General features: G+C 41.7%; 1 protein-coding gene and 1 pseudogene across 2 annotated transcripts; both read left to right on the top strand.

Moving 5' to 3' along the window:
* The first annotated feature begins 1,290 nt into the window (after window positions 1-1,290).
* On the top strand, window positions 1,291-7,871 carry LOC146521052 (uncharacterized; annotated as a pseudogene). The gene is made up of 6 exons (XR_014871940.1): window positions 1,291-1,408; window positions 2,917-2,958; window positions 3,034-3,300; window positions 3,384-3,623; window positions 3,713-3,910; window positions 6,025-7,871. The product of XR_014871940.1 is annotated as an uncharacterized LOC146521052 (transcript).
* Window positions 7,872-9,619: 1,748 nt separating this feature from the next.
* LOC146521053 (uncharacterized) lies at window positions 9,620-13,501 on the top strand. Its single transcript, XM_085148662.1, has 6 exons — window positions 9,620-9,650; window positions 10,929-10,970; window positions 11,046-11,312; window positions 11,396-11,635; window positions 11,719-11,895; window positions 12,503-13,501. The coding sequence occupies exons 1-6, from the start codon at window positions 9,620-9,622 to the stop codon at window positions 12,646-12,648; spliced, it is 903 nt and encodes a 300-aa protein (XP_085004788.1). The 3' UTR covers window positions 12,649-13,501.
* Window positions 13,502-16,720: the final 3,219 nt, after the last annotated feature.

Genomic DNA, 16,720 nt, shown 5'->3' on the forward strand with positions numbered 1-16,720 from the left:
ATGAACCTGTCCTGGTCCAGGTGTTGGTAGGAAGGGAAATCTGATTGGAGGAATCTCTCTGTCACCATGGTGAACTGCACCACACCCACCAGACAACCTGCAGCACACACACACACACACACTAAAGAATAAAGTATGTGTATAAACAATGTAGGTGCAGCCTGCTCCTATCAGACTTTATCAGACGATGATGGTAATGATGATGATAAAATGTTAATTTAAAATGTTTAAATAACATAACAAATATAACAAAATGTTTATTTCCAAGGTGATGGCTGTACAACTAAACTGGTTCCATTTAAACATCAAGGTTTGGTTTTGTGTTATTATTAATCATTGATTCCATCATAGTTTATCATCTTGTTTTATGGTTCTGTGTTTCTAGCTCTCTAGTTCTTATTTGTTTTGTGATTTCTAGTACTTGGGTTTTCTTCCTGTAGCCCTCATGTTTACTCAAGGTTTAGTTCTGTCTTCATGTTGATTTTCTTGTTCAGTCGTGTCTCATGTTGCAGTTTGTCAATCCTGTCTCTGTGCTCTGTGCTCCCTCCGTTCAGCATCAAGTCTGTGCCTCATGTGTTTCCTGTTTTATTTTGATAGTCCCTGTCCTGTGTGCAGTGTGCTTGGTTTCGCTTCCCTTCTGTCATTAGGCCTGATTTGTCCCAGATGTGTTACCACCTGTTCCCCATCCTCTCGTAGTCCTGCTTGTGTATTTAAGCCCTGTGTTTCTCTGTTAGTTGTTGTGTTGTACCCTCACTGTACTGTGTTTTGTTTTCTATGTGCTTCTGGTAATGTTCTGGTTCACTCTTTCCTGGTTTGACTTTCTAGTTTCCCGGGCTTCTAGTTTGGGCTTAAGTTTTGAGTTTCTAGTTTTGTTTTCTTCTATTTCTATACGAGTGTTCTCCAGCAATAAAGCTGCCACTTTAGTTAATCATTCTGTCTCTGAGTCCTGCGTTTGGGTCCTACATCCTGCCTGCCACACCTCAACACCTTTAATTTTACAGCTTCTCAGTTATTATAAAGTGCTGCAACTCATAATGTTTTCTAAGAAAGTAAAACGAGATTTAAACTGACTACTTCTACAAAGATGGAGCTAAAGTGATGATATACATTTAGTGTTTGGACTTGGACACATACAGTCTGTTTTTCCTTATCACTACATGTGAGTTCAATTAATGTTTTGTGGGAAAAGGCAATTTGTTTTTTAAAAGGATTATAGATTAGGAGCTGAATTACCCAACGGAGCATCTCAGTCACTGACGTTTGCTGGAGAAGCTGCTCTGCTTCTTTGTGATGGAGCAGCAGCGTGACGTACTGAAGACTGTTAACGGGGAAGTGCTGAAGCTGAAGGCGTCTCATGCTGCTCAGACTGATGTTCAGTCGTCATCCAGACAACATGAAGACTGCATCGGTCTCTCTGCTCCTCGGTGAGTCAAACACTAAAATCATCGATTTATTTACCACAGCTCCAACAAACAATATGGCAGGAAAACAAACGTTCAGCAGTTACAAGCTCGCAGCTACTGACTTTAAAGTTCATCTAAAAATTCTGAAAAGTTTCGTCAAGGCGAGAGGAACAATTCATTCTCCTTCTTATGTCTTTCTGGTTTCATTTCATTGGTGGCTGTGAAGTTGGGCAGGAACCAAGAAGTGATGTTAATGTTGAATAGTGGAGCTCACAGTTTTAACTGAAATGTATGAAGAGTGATAGAAAATGGTTTCAAACATGCATGATGAAAGTTTTTCGGTTTAAATTGATCTCATCATCACTGCAAACCTCTCAGAGGTTCAGCCCCTCAGCAGTTTAATCTGGAATCCATTGTCTGGACTAAGTCAGCGATTAAACTTTCTGCCCAGCTAAGTGTCAGTAACATGAAGACCAAAAGAACAAAAGAGACTTGACCTCTTTTCATCAAACATCTTTTCAGTCAGGAAACCACAGCATCTGACTGCATGAAGCACAGGGTCTTCTGACTGCGTCCCCTCTTTTATCTAGTCTTCACTTCCTCTATTCACAGCCAATTTTCCATTAAGAGGACTGAGTGTATTCAAACAACCACAGACTGCTTTGACTGTTAAAGTTCCCATTCCCATTGACATGACTGAAACAGGCTGCAAATATGAAAATAAAAACTGTGCTTTTGAAGGGTGGCTTCTTAGTCTCATACTTTCTTCTCTGCACGTGAATGAAAGCTCATCCATGCACAGTTACTTCTCCATTGTTTACAATGCTGTGCACTGTGATGTTTACCGTTGATTGCCATCTGATTAAAAAATGTATAGAAAACAGGCAAAGAAAGGCTAACCTGCATTGCTGTCTCGGTGGTATGGTACAACTTCCTGTTCCTGTTACAGTGCACGGTGGTGTTTCTGTAGTTTAATCTGCGTGGCTCACAGATATGGCAAAAATACAGACCTTCCATAATTAAGTAGAAGTACAAATACTACTGTTCAAAAATACTCCAGTAAAAGATGAAGTACTGATTCAACTTATCAACTCTAGTAAAAGTAAAAAAAAAAAGTACAGACTATGAAATGTACTCAAAGTAAGAAAGTGCAAAGTAGTAGCAGTAAAACCCTGGCTGATTGTGACCCATTATCACACCTTGGCTCATGTGATTAGGTAGAGGATCATCAGGGGGTCTATTGTCCCTCTCAGGGGCAAACTCCCACAGAGCTTAAATGTGGGTGTCTTCACCATTTGACCTTAGAACTGAAGAAGCTTCTGGGATGAGAGGTGAAACGTCTTCAAGCAACTTAAAGAAGTCCAGACGCTTTTCTTTCCAAGCTCCTTAGATTGTGGCAGATACTTCAGGAAATTAAAAAGTTTCCTGCGAGAATAAAAAACAACAAAAAACAACAAAAAAAAACTGTGCAGCCTCAGTCTTTCTTTAAATGACCTCTGACCTCCTGTTGCAGGTGTGTGTGTGCTGCTGCTGTCTGCACTGACTGTTTGTGCAGGTGAGTAGATGAAGTGCACCATGGTCCAGGACAAACACTGTAAACACTGATAGAAACTGTCCGTCTGTCCTCCAGTCTCTCTGACCGTCAGTCCAAACCTTCAGCAGTTCTTCACAGCAGCCTCAGTGTCTCTGACATGTGAAGGTCAGCTGGGCTCTGATGGATGGACGGTGAAGAGGGACACAGGAAGTGCGACTGAGTCATGTGGAGCAGGTGGGCGGGGCTTCGGAAGGTTCAGTGGTTCATCCTGTTTGTTTGATGAGTTCAAGCCAGTCAGTGGAGTTTACTGGTGTGAAGGTGAAGCTGGAGAGAAGAGTGAAGACGTCAACATCACTGTATCAGGTAATGAAGTCGTTCATTTCATCATCAGACTAACAGCACGCTGTTATACCACCTCTACATCACTTTGTGTGTCTTTTCTTCAGAAAACCATGTGATCCTGGAGATCCCTGCACTTCCTGTGAGGACAGGAAGTGATGTCACGCTACGCTGTAAAAAGAAAACTGGTGGCAAAGCTGCAGCTTATTTCTACTTTAATAAACGTCCTGTTGGACCTTAATCAGAGAAAAACATCACAATTAACGTGCAGCAGTCTGATGAAGGTCTCTACTGGTGTGCTACTGATGAGTTTGGATCATCTCCTCAGAGCTTTCTGAGGGTCAGAGGTCAGAACACTGACATCACTTCCTGTTTAAAGCAAACCTGCTGAGCTTATAATAAATTTAATAACCCAGTTTTATCATCTCTCCTGCAGATGTCTATGACACCACCACCATTTCACCAAGTGCCACCAAACCACCACCACCACCACCACCAACAACAATTACCAATCTCAGTTCCCCTCCTTCTACATCGTCCTCTTCCATCATGTCACCTGTAGCTGCTCTGGGTTCTCTGGGTCTTCTGGATCTTCTTCTGGTTGCAGCTTTGCTGTTTTGGAACAAAAAAATAGGTATAAAGTGTGTCCAACCCCCAGAGCTCATTAGATGAAACATTTTAGATGGAAAAATTAATTTTCCTTAATAATTATGTAATTAGATACTATAATTCAATTATAAACTGTCCCCATTCACATTGTTTAGCAGAGTACTTATCTTACATATAGATAAATATAGAGACACTTTTATTAATAAAGTATGACCCGATCCTTGGGGTGGAACAATTTTTGGCGCAGCGTGTTTTGGGGTTTAAATTCCACAGAGACCCGGTGTTTAGAAAAAATGCATCTCAACTGCTCCGATACTCCTGACACGTACGGTATCACTACAGGTTTTGACAAAAGTCCAGCTGGAATTAGTGATGGGATTTCCGGCTCTTTTTAGAGAACCGTCTCTTTCGGCTCCCAACCGGATCTTCAGGTTGTTTTGTTGCTTTAATTAATTTATTATTAACAACAATATAAAATTATGCACAAAAGGAATTACTAATTTAAAAAAAACGTGTGGTTTTATTTATATATGTTTATATATAAATATATCCAGTGGCCCCTAGAGACAAAGTGTCACAATGTTTGAAATGGACTCATGCGCAGACCAGGTATCCTTGGTAAAGAGAAAGTGCGTTTAATTACAGTGAGACACCAGGTGAGAATATATATACAGTGTGGCGGGGGGGAAAGGGTCCGGGGCTCCAGGGTCCAGGGGGAAGCAGGGATTAATCCAATACACACTCTTAGTGGGTTCCAAACACACACACGCTCGCTCAGGTCCAGGGCAGATCTATATACACACAGAGAAAGAAGTCCAGGTTAGGGATCGTCTCAAACTCACAGATACAGGGTCAGGTTCAGGTCCACCGTCATAAATAGTGTGTGACGGTGAGCACAGGTGCGTGGGCCAGGGGCGGGAGCCCGTAATGAGCACTGCCCCAGCAGAGGAGAGAGAGCGCAAAGGAAAAAAAACAAACAAAACATGTTGCCAAACACAGAGTCAGCCAGCGAGGCACGAGGACCATGACACAAAGCACGCACAAACTCCAAAGAAACTCCAAAACACATTTCTAGCTTTAACTGAACTTCCAAAACAGAGCTACCTAGATCACTTAAATTACACAATTCAAAGCATGTGTGTATTGTTTGTGTATTTATACACAAGCACTCATATATATTCAAATAATTTAAAAAAATGTTCATTTACCTGTTACTACCACACACCAAATCTGGTCGTTGGTACTTGCTGGCTTGTGTAGCCACGAGGTAACAAAAGCTCAACACTGCCCCCTAGCATCCTGGAGCACTTCTGTTGTTTTTTGTACGTGTTTTGAAGTTTTTACGTGATTTGAAGTTTGTACGTGCTTTGTCTGTAGGGGCCACCATAAATATACTTTATTTATTCACTCCACATAAAATGTTATAAATAAATCATATAATACAAAAACCAACTATTCACATTTCAACTTTTAACTATTTAAATTTTCAACTTTTTCCTTTTACAAATTTAAAGTGAAACAACACAAACCGCTGCAAACCACAACACAATTAAATATAAATATAAATATGAAAACAAAAAGAAGATGCATATTCTCTGTCATATGGACCTGCATGAATAAACTTTCTGAATCCTTTATCATCTGCAACTGAAAATAGTTGTGGATGATTACTATACCTTTCTAATGTGACGTTGTTGTCCCTGGCTCTCTCTCTCTCCCTCCCGCTCTGTTTCTGTGCTACTGCCAGTGTAAATATCGCCCCTCCCCCCTCTGCCCAGCACAAAGCACAAGACTCGCGTGCGAGTGAAGCGGAAAAAAGTGCGAGAGAGAGAGAGAGAGAGAAAAAAAAAAACCACGGCTCGAGATAAGGAGCCGGCTCGTGTCGTTCACTTCAAAGAGTCGGCTCTGAGAGCGGTTTCCTTCGTGACACATCACTAGCTGGAATAACCACATTTACTCAGGGCCTTCTTGATGTGATGTTCTTCCTGGCCGCTGTGTCTGTGGGGAGGGTGTTCGCTCTGTGTTGTAGCGTCCTGATGACACCCAGTTTATGCTCCATGCTGGCAGACGTCTTCAGTTTAGAGGGAATCATTTATTATTTGTCTCATGTTTAAATCCTCATCTTTCTCATTCCTGCAGAAAGGACACTGTCATCAAGTCTGAGTCAAGTCACCTATCAGGATATGAACTTCAGACAATCAGCCAATAAAATTACAGATACACACTCACATGTTGTTTTCTCCAGTCTGAGGACACTGCAGGTACACATTCAGCTGTTATCCAACAAGTTATTGCTTCACAAAATATGATTATAACCCTTTGTCCACTGTGGATCCTTGTGATAATTTCTTTGCTCCTCTATTCTTCTTGTCTTTTCATCTCCTGGATTCTCTTTTAACCATCTACTCATTCTCGTTCTCTTGTACATCAGGGCTGAGTTATTGATGGAGTTTCCCAGATCAAATTTAAAGGAGGATGGGAAGAAGAGGATTTTCTCTCTGCCAGATCGAGCAGCTCCCCGCTAAGATTTAGAGCTTGTCCTGTTTTTCAGTATGAAGGCCCTGGTCATCTGTTTTTCTTGCCATTGCTTAAAAAGTGTACATTCTGCATCCAAATGTCCCATTGCCTTCAACTTTGATGTTTGTCTTGGCCAAAAATAAGCCTTCAGTTTATTCCTTTGTTTAAATAAAAATCTCTCGCTGACAAACTGAACCCTGGCTGTGGCGTCAGAGTAGCGCTATATAAGTGCTACATGAGAAACAGTCATTTTACCATTTACTATAAGCAGGCTTTTGCCAGGGCTGCAAAGGGATTTGTAAAGAATGAATTTTTGGTGTATTATGTTTCAGGCAGTTGTTGCATGGAAGTGGCTATTACTGAAAGTTCAGCACAGACTTATAGTGACAGCCAGTGATTGGCATTTTGTCATGATAATAATAGCATAATGATTAAAAATTCCAGATTCCTAATGAAGGTCTTGCAGATAAACAGTAACAGATTCTATAATTTATTATTAATAAATAATAAACAGGTGGAGCCGGTAGCTCAGCATGTTTGATTTGGCAGTTTTGCACTAGATGAGCTTCCTGAGGCAAATCAAACGGGATCTGTGTTTCCAGGTGGAACTGAACAACAACCTCTCCATTGGAGCCAATAATAAAAAAAATAATAACAATAAGCTTTATTTGGGGGCTCTGATCTGAGGGTGTAACATCATTTGCAATGTGCGTCTCAACAAGCTCAAGGAACGCTTTGAAAGTAGCCATTAATATTGTAAAATAACAGGTAGCCAGTGTAGCGTTGTTTTTTTAAATATGCTGAAAGTGTGGCAGCAGAGTTTTGAACGAGCTGGACTCTTGACCGAGTAAAGTCTGTACTACATGAGGAGACTCGAGGAGATGAAAGCATGGAAAACTGTGAGATCAACAGATTCATCTTTTTCTGGTGAAATGTCTGGAAGTTTCTTTGGTTTGTGTACAAGAAAGTGAAATCATTTTCTTGAATTCTTAAACATTTTTCATGATATTAGTAGGCGACCACTTTACTAAACAGCTCCAACTGTTTGATTTGTTTGAATTTTAGAGGACAGCTTTTTCTCGTGTTACTCACTTCATTATGGAACTACTGTAGTTAACATGTAATGCTTCTCTAAAACCCTGTGAGACAATCTTCTTTAACATTAGTGCACATTAACCCCACATCTTCCCTGTTTTTATTGCTGATGTTGGCCTGACAGTATTGGGGTAACAATGTCTCCTCTGTGTAGGAGAGGGCAGCAGGGTCACGTCATCACTGACATCACCTGGATTTGCACTACAGTCATTCCCTTCACTGACCTTTGCTCTCCTGTAAAACTGAAACAGGCATTAAATGTTTACTACAAATGATGCTTTACACAGAAATGCATTGTTAGCTGTTTTTACACACCAGCCTGTGTGAACCTTTAGTCTGAGCATGGGGTCAAAGGTCAGGACAGAAATGCAGCAACAGACATTTGACTGATTTGTGTTGTGACACATGAATGTGCGAATGAAAGTGAGTGCGAATGGTTGTCTGTCCCTGTGTGTTGGCCCTGCGACAGACTGGCGACCTGTCCAGGGTGTACCCCGCCTCTCGCCCTATGACAGCTGGGATAGGCTCCAGCGCCCCCCGCGACCCTAAAAAGGATAAGCGGAAGCGAACGGATGGATGGATGGGTGTTGTGACAGCTAGTTTTTTTTTCGTTTATACAAATAAATGCTCATCACACACAGAATAAATGTGCAGACCGTACATTGATTAACAAACATCAGTGGATACAAGAAAAATGGTACAAAGACAAACATTAACAGCCTTAGCGTTTCTGTTCTGAATCTCTAATCTCTCACAGATATTCATCAAACTATCCTCTATCAGCTTTCAACATAAGAAAAAGTATTAGGCCTCATTGAAAAACAGTCTGTTTGCACATTAAGTACTATAAAAATATCTGATTTATCTAGATTTTCTTGAGTTTACAATTTACTAGAACTGCCAAAAAACATGAATACAAACAAATGATGAAAGATCCATGTAAGGAAAGTGGAAAAGCCTTTGTTAGCTGCTGTTTGCAGCTGGCAGAGTCTAACAGAGGCTAATACCAACGCTAACCAACAGTTTAGCATATCGTCGACAGCTCACCTCAGCATGGCTGTCATCGGTCAACAGTGAGTTTTATTAACTTGCACAAGACTCCTTTCACAAAGTTTTACACCCTGTTTGAGAGTAAATAAAAGTGGACATTTCTCAGCTCCAGCATTGACAGCTGAGGTAAACAGTGGACCGACAGCTTATCCACAAAATGGGAAAAACATGCTTTTGTCACACCTGACCATTTCGTACAATATAATTGAAGTTTTGGATTTAAAAATTTTGCAGACGTGAACGAGCAACATTCCTGATGAGGCTGCTCAACGCTGTTCAACTAGAAGCCTACGTGGATGATATCACAGCCTGCACACCCCCCTGAACTGAATTGCCTCAGTGAAATACTTGCTCACTCACAAACATTAAATGTGAATGTGTTACCTTGCTGGTTCCCAGTTGCAGCTTAAGTGGATCCAATATTAGATTTCCCAGCTTTTCAAACACACCATGAGCTGTGCCATTTTCTGGGCACAGCAGGTTAATACCATGTAAAGATTTCTTGATGTGGTATCTCCAGTAACAGGTCACGGCATTTCGCTCTCGAGGCAGCCAGTGCCCTCCCTGCAGTCCCAAAAGGTTGATTCGGTTCATCTTGACACACACCTGTGTGCACTTGTATTCAAAAGGGTTGTCTGTGTAACGATCTGATAGTGGGTGTGGGGAGTCATAGCGGGCATCGAGAAGATTCAGTGATATATTTTTATATGTTTGGCTCCTCCCACGGGATGGTGTGCATCTTTCTCTACTTTCTCTGACATGTGAGTATGGATATGTGTGTGTTGACTGTTGAGGCAGGTGGATGCTGCTGATTGCTGGTGTGAAAGAGTTCCTAAGTGTTTATTGGATGATTGGATGTACAGCAGCTTCTTAAACCCCAGCTCACAGCCACCTCCGCCCTCTACTTCCCTCCTCTGTACCAAATAAGGAGCCAGCTTTGATCCAAATCAGCTAACTGCGCATCACCAGCTCTTCCGCGTCCTCACTGTCCAGAAGCAGCAGCGTGATGATCTTAACAGGGAAGTAGTGAAGCTGAAGGTGTCACTCTGCTGTCAGTCGTCGTCCCGACAACATGAAGACTTCATCTGTGTCTCTGCTCCTCGGTGAGTCAAACGCTAAAATCCTTCATTCACTCATAGCGTTCATTTATCACAGACTTATGACACAGTAACAGAGTGTGTGCTGGATGCGCTCACTGACTGACTCTAAAATGAAATCTCTTCAGGTCTGTCCAAAGTTTGAAGTTACGTTTATGCGAGAAGAAGAGTTCACTCTTCTTCTTTAGTGTTTTTTGTTGTTTTATTTGATGTTTGTTTGTCAAGTTGGACAGAAATCAAGTAAAATGTTTTGGTTTTTTTACGGCAGCTCACACTTTTAACTCAGAGGCACCAAATGAAGAGAAATTTGTTCCTGACAGGTGAAAGAAGGACAATGAAAGTGTGTTTGTATGTGACTTGAAGTTGTCTCATCAACAGTTTGTACGTTTTGCTGCTCAGAACCTATTTTCATCTGAAAGTTCAGATCCATCGTGTGTTCTGGACTCAGAGAGTTGGACCTTCATATCCAGTTTGTTGTCTGTAACATGTTGACTTGTAGAGAAGTCAGACAACCTCTTTTTTCTTATCAAAGATCAACTTTCATTCAGGAAACCACAGCTGCTAGCTGCAGGTACCACATGCTCCTCTGGTCTGCCTCTGTTATGTAGTCTTCACTTCCACTATAGAGAGCAAACTTTCCTTCATGTGGACTCTAATAAAAGGACTAGAGACTGTTTTTTTGTCATTTACCTTACTTTTGTATATTTTGTTATTTTTCTCATGATGAGCTTCAAACAGAAGCAAACTGGGACTCAAACCTGTGAATAAAAATCAATGAAGCAGCTTCTCCGGGTTTTTATTCAGCAGCTGATGCTGAATAAACACATAACCCTTATCCCATGGCTTTGGTTTATAAGTTCTGACTGTTTAATCCTGAGAATGCTTTTCTTGCCTGCAGTAACTTTACTCCTTTACTCCCCATTGCCCATCCAGTCTTCATGAAGCCTGAGTGGGGAGCAGTTTCTCCTCTGCTTCCAATAATCAACAATTCCCCAAAATCTGCTTAGTTTGGGAAATGTTTAGGTGCAGGGTGTTAGATTGTCAAAACAGATATGACATCCACCTCATTCAGACCAAGTGTACCAACATAGTTTCGTCAGCATGTGTTAAAACTGAGTTGGCGCTTTGTGTGATGTTTATAAGTCTAAATGTACTTTTAAAACCTAAACGGAACCTTAAAAGTGAAATAAAGGTCTCCTCCCTTTAATGTGATGTTTTTGGAACAAGACCAGATTGAAACAGGCTCCTGCCCTCTGACTTTCAGTGACCTCTGACCTGTTGCAGGTGTGTGTGTGCTGCTGCTGTCTGCACTGACTGTTTGTGCAGGTGAGTAGATGAAGTGCACCATGGTCCAGGACAAACACTGTAAACACTGATAGAAACTGTCCGTCTGTCCTCCAGTCTCTCTGACCGTCAGTCCAAACCTTCAGCAGTTCTTCACAGCAGCCTCAGTGTCTCTGACATGTGAAGGTCAGCTGGGCTCTGATGGATGGACGGTGAAGAGGGACACAGGAAGTGCGACTGAGTCATGTGGAGCAGGTGGGCGGGGCTTCGGGAGGTTAAATGGTTCATCCTGTTTTTTTGATGAGTTCAAGCCAGTCAGTGGAGTTTACTGGTGTGAAGGTGAAGCTGGAGAGAAGAGTGAAGAAATCAACATCACTGTATCAGGTAATTAAGTCTTTCATTTCATTATCAGATTAACAGTACACTGTTATACCACCTCTACATCACTCTGTGGGTCTTTTCCTCAGATAAAGAAGTGATCCTGGAGATCCCTGCACTTCCTGTGAGGACAGGAAGTGATGTCACACTATGCTGTAAGAAGAAAACTGGTGGCACAGTCGCAGCTTATTTCTACTGTAATGGACGTCCTGTAAGACCTAAATCAGAGAAAAACATCACCATTAACGTGCAGCAGTCTGATGAAGGTCTCTACTGGTGTTCTAATGATGAGTTTGGATCATCTCCTCAGAGCTTTCTGAGGGTCAGAGGTCAGAAAACTGTTTCCTCTTAAAGCTTAAACCTGTTGAGCTTATAACAAACTGACTGACCCAGCTTCATATCTTTCCTGCAGATCCTACTACACCAACACCAACAACAACAAAAACATCAGCAAACATCCATATCTCCTGTTCTCCTCCTCCTCTTCCTAATCCCTCCTTCATCATCCCAGTCATAGTTACTGTAGGTTCTCTGGTCCTTGTGGTTCTGGTTTTGGTTCTAGTTCAGCTTCTTTGGAAGAAACACACAGGTATGATATCTGTCTGACCCACCTGGGCTCTTTTGGTTGAAGCAGCAAATTAAAATATTTTGAAATTTCACTTGAGAAAATCTGAGGGACTCTTCTCTGTTGTTTAATTTCCTGCCTGCATTTATTTTGTAGAGCACTGGGTCCCAACATCTTTAGAGTGATGGGTTCCCATGGCTCAATTGAAAAGTTTTAAAACTTCTGGAAGTGGGTCCATAAAAATTAAAAGTATTACTGATATAAACTGGGCTTATCTCTCATTCAAAGTTACGTCCAGACAGCTTCCATCAGGGTTTCAATTTTAGGATCACTCCCTAGAAATTAGATTCAGACTAAAACCCCACAGACACAAATACCAATTTGGGTTGTTTTTCCTGATTGGCTATCACTTGTTAAGGTGGTATGATACGGGAACAGTGTTCTGTGGACTCATCACTCTGATGCTGCCATCATGGCTCTGCTTAATCAACGAGTCTTTGCTTCTGAATCCTGTACCTGTAACATCAGACTGTCTTTGAAGGTCTAATAAACATCCTACAGCAGTGAAGTGATCACCTGCTCCTTCGGTGTTATTTGCCTAACGTTCATTCGCATCACATCATTTCTGCAGGGGGATGCCAGCCAGCCTCTACAAATGATGTCACATATGCCGAGGTCACCATTAGAGAGTCAGCCAATAAGATGTCAGTCATCCAACCAGAAGTGATTTACTCCAGCCTGAGCATAAACACTACAGGTACACAATCTAGCAGGTGAAATGAGCGATAAATGCAAGAGAAATTGAGAGATGGGTGAAAAAAGTTGAAGAAGATGAGATTTTCCCCTCTTCATGCTGCCATGTATATTTGACCTCTGTCTCTAAATTAATCTGAAAGTTTCTTGTTCTGGACAAATTTAAATGTAAACCCATTTTCTAAAAAGAATTTTAAAAATTTGTAAATAAACAAAGAATACAAAGATTTGTAAATCTCATATTTTATTAACAATACAATACCAAAAACAGGTTAAAAGGGAAAAAAAACAAGTGGCCAAACAAAGACCAACAGCTGGAGGAGGAACACTTCCAGAAATGACTGTCAATGAACACAGTTCATCACACCATCTATTCCAGGAACACAGCTTCATAGTAGAAGTGTCAGGTGCTGAACTGGCCTGCCTGCAGTCCTGATCTTTCATCAATGGAAACCTCTGGAGCATCATGAAACCAGAAGCAGGAAAAAGAAGAGCCAGGACTGCTGGGCGGCTAAAACCCTCCATCAGACACGGATGGAGCAACATCCCACTCCCAAAAAGTCCAAAAGCTGCTGTTCTCAGTTCAGAGACATTTACAGAAAGATGTTAAAAGGCGAGGCTGTACAGGAGCATTACAAAATTACACTTCTGATGTGTTTTTGGTTTTCTGTCTTTGAGAGAACATGGGTTTATGAGATTTGAAAATCATTGGATTCTGTTTTTATTTGTTTTAAACAGCATCACTACTTTGAGGTCGTAACATGTGGTCGTGGAAAAAATATTTTTACCTCAAATATATCAAAAGTTTTGAAAATGGGACAGGAACTCAGGATCCACAGCAGGTCTGCAGCTCTCAGTTTCCTGTTTTACAGTTAACGTTGTCACTGGTTTCCACTAAACCTTTAGTGGACCACAGAGACCACTAGACCTGTGGTCTCTGTGGTCGATTCACTGTTTGAAAAATGGGACAGTGACAGTGTCAGAGAGCTGTGGCACTGATCCTGCAGCTTCAACAGATCGCTGCATTGGAAGAATGTGATTGGTACATAGTGTGAGTCAATTTAGGTTAGTATGAATGTCTGACCTTTTCCAAAATAAATTTGGGAAATTTGCTTTGTTCTTTATCCATGTGTGTTCGGTGAAAAATAAAGTTGACAAGTCGCTCAAAGAGAGATCAAAGACAAGGTTTGGCCACCTTTTGGATTCCACACGACACACGAGGAGCTGATGAAGATGCAGAGTCACCAAAGTGAAGGGAGAAAGTTGTCCTGTGTGAGACGCAGCAGTCACATGTAAAAGCAGATAAATGGTGAAGTCACCTGAGTCAGTAGCTGTTTTTTCCCAGAGTCGAGCGTTCATTCACCCACATCAAAACAGGTGCTGCTCGTGTGGTTAAGTGCTGAGAGAAGCTGAAGTGTGTGACAGAGCTTCCTTGTTGACACCAGTGGGAAATGATCAAAGGTAAAACAACCGGTGTCATAAACCATGAAGTGTTTTATGTGTTTAAGTTCAATTTAACAGTTATTCGAATGTTGTGGACTGTTTACCGCCATTAAGTAAGAAAAGATAAACAGTGTCCAGAGTCCAGAGTGTGCATGTCAGAACATGAGAGTATGCTGAACTGGATCAAATTATTACTGAGAATGAAATACCATAACCTCATGAACTACAGTAAACTAAGAATGATGATGAGTAGAAGGAAGAAGACGACCCACAAACTCCCTCCTCAAATGCCTGTCTCCTCAAGGTCAGCTTTTCACCTTTATTTCACTCAGCAGTTCCACCTCAACAACGCCGTGTGGTTCAGTCAAATTTTCCCATATCAGTTATAGTTTCCCTGCTTTCTTTCTTTCTGGTTGTTTCTGCCCTCCCGTGACCATCCTAGAGCCTGTCTCTCTGCCTATTCCTGCTCACAGAGAGGCTTGTACCCTGCCTTCCCCTGCACCCTTTCCAATTCCCTGAATGGTGGTCGCTGTGGTCCAGTCAGTCCCAGTTGCCTAGAGCAGCTAGGGCTCCGCTTGTCCCTGCAACCATATCAGTTCCTCAGGTAGCAACAGCTAGTGTCCAGCTGTCACCTGCTCCCATGCCTGCTCCCAGCGTGAGGCCATCCAAGGCCCAGTCCACCTTTGCACCCTGGCTGGTGTCCAACTACTTCCCATGCCTGTCCCTACTCCTAGGGTGACAGTGGCCAACACACAACCTATCCTTGCACTCGTACCCATTCCTTGGATTTGGACAGCTGTTCAGCCAATCCCTTCACCAGTTCGTGTTCTAAGCACTCAACGAATCTTAATACACCATAGAAGCAAAAGCAACAGGGGTGGGGGTAAGCCGGTGTAGACAGCACATCTGGTCCTGTAGTATGATCCAGATGTGCCCCCTGACCTCGGCCTTGGAGATAAGCATGCAGAGGTGTTTGGGGTGCAAAGGATGGGAACGAAGATCCTAAACACAGTCTGTTGTCATGGAGAAAGGTCTTGTTGTCCAGCTCCAGCCTTGAGGCCACAGCTGGCGCCAATGTGGTAGGCGCATGAGATGATAGTGATTTTCCTTTAGTGCAAAAACTGCATGCCAATTTTACAGTTGCTCTAAATGTCCGTCACTGGTCTCTCAATCTCCAAGATGTTATTACTATTATTATTATTATCTTGTTATTACTATTACTAAGCTCTTTTTAGCGGCTATTTGACCACAAACAGCTGATGCAGTTTTGCTAGATCAGGGGTGTCAAACTCAAATACACAGTGGGCCAAAATTCAAAACTGGAACAAGGTTGCGGGCTAACATTAATATTTATTGAAAAAAAAATCTTCCTCCAGATATGAGAATGAATCTTTTCTTATGGACTCAAACAAGTTTTGCTGAAAAACGGAATATGGAACAAGCAAAGCTTAATACTAAACAATATACATATTAGCTGTATAATACCAGTAGGCCAGCTCTAATAATAATTTGGTATTGCTTCGCGGGCCAAATGTAATTAGGCTGTGGGCCAAATTTGGCCCACGGGCCAGAGTTTGACACCTATGTGCTAGATTAACCCAATGGTTTAAAATCATGGTTGACATTAAATATTTTGAATGTAAATGATCAAAGAACGTAGATTTTACAATTTGAGCCCCGTTATTATCTTTAGGGTGACCTTAGCCCTTTGGAAAACTCCAGAACTTCCTGTTTAAAAGATTTGCAAGTGATTTCTTTCATGGCAGTTTTTCATTTGTGAAACAAATCAATTCCATTGTAAAAGCTAACTTCTTCCAGCCCTTGCAAAAAATAAGAACATTTTGTAATCTGCTGAGAAAGTTATTCATGCATTTATTTAATCCAGGCTTGATTACTGTAATAGTCTTTATTTTGGTATCAGCCAGGCTCTGCTCTCTCATCTTCAGCTTGTTCAGAATGCTGAATCCCGGTGGGATAAGGTAGAGATTTCCTGTCCTGTGTTGATTTCCCCTCCACGATATTCATTTGATCGTAATGCGCCTTGCTGCTGCATTTATGGCTGTCCATGAAGGATTCGCGAGACCCATCCTTCAAATCTGGGGAGACAGAGGACGCATTTGTGGGCCACATTTGGAGAGAGCATTCAAATATGTACAACCTTCATCAACTCACTGTGACGTATTCGGCCTACAAATGCGGCCTCTGAATTTGGCAACAGCCAAAGACTATGTGACTGTAACATTAAATTAACAGTGTCTTTAAATGATCTTTGACCTTCAGTTACCTCTGACCTCCTGTTGCAGGTGTGTGTGTGCTGCTGCTGTCTGCACTGCAGGTGAGCTGATGAAGTGAACCATGGTCCAGGACAAACACTGAGTCAAACACTGAAGTCCTTCACTCGTCTATCACAGAGAGACACACTTACAGAGTGTGAGCTCTCACTGACTGACTCTAAAATCAAGTCTGTTCAGGTCTGTCCATAGTTTCATGTTTTGTTTAGGCGAGAGGAAGAGTTCACTCATCTTCTTTTGTGTTTTGGTTTTATTTGATATTTGTTTGTCATGTTGCAAAGAGGAAATCAAATAGAAATGTTTTCAGTTTCTGTAACATGATGGTTTGTATAGATATCAGCCAACAATCATCAGATATCAGC

This window comes from Neolamprologus multifasciatus, chromosome 3 (assembly GCF_963576455.1).
Source record: "Neolamprologus multifasciatus chromosome 3, fNeoMul1.2, whole genome shotgun sequence".
NCBI classification, from domain to species: domain Eukaryota; kingdom Metazoa; phylum Chordata; class Actinopteri; order Cichliformes; family Cichlidae; genus Neolamprologus; species Neolamprologus multifasciatus.

Coding starts and splice junctions, on each gene's coding strand:
- LOC146521053 (XM_085148662.1), top strand. CDS start 9,620: ATGAAGACTTCATCTGTGTCTCTGCTCCTCG. Junction 10,971..11,045: donor TGCACTGACTGTTTGTGCAG/GTGAGTAGATGA, acceptor TCTGTCCTCCAG/TCTCTCTGACCGTCAGTCCA. Junction 11,313..11,395: donor AATCAACATCACTGTATCAG/GTAATTAAGTCT, acceptor TCTTTTCCTCAG/ATAAAGAAGTGATCCTGGAG.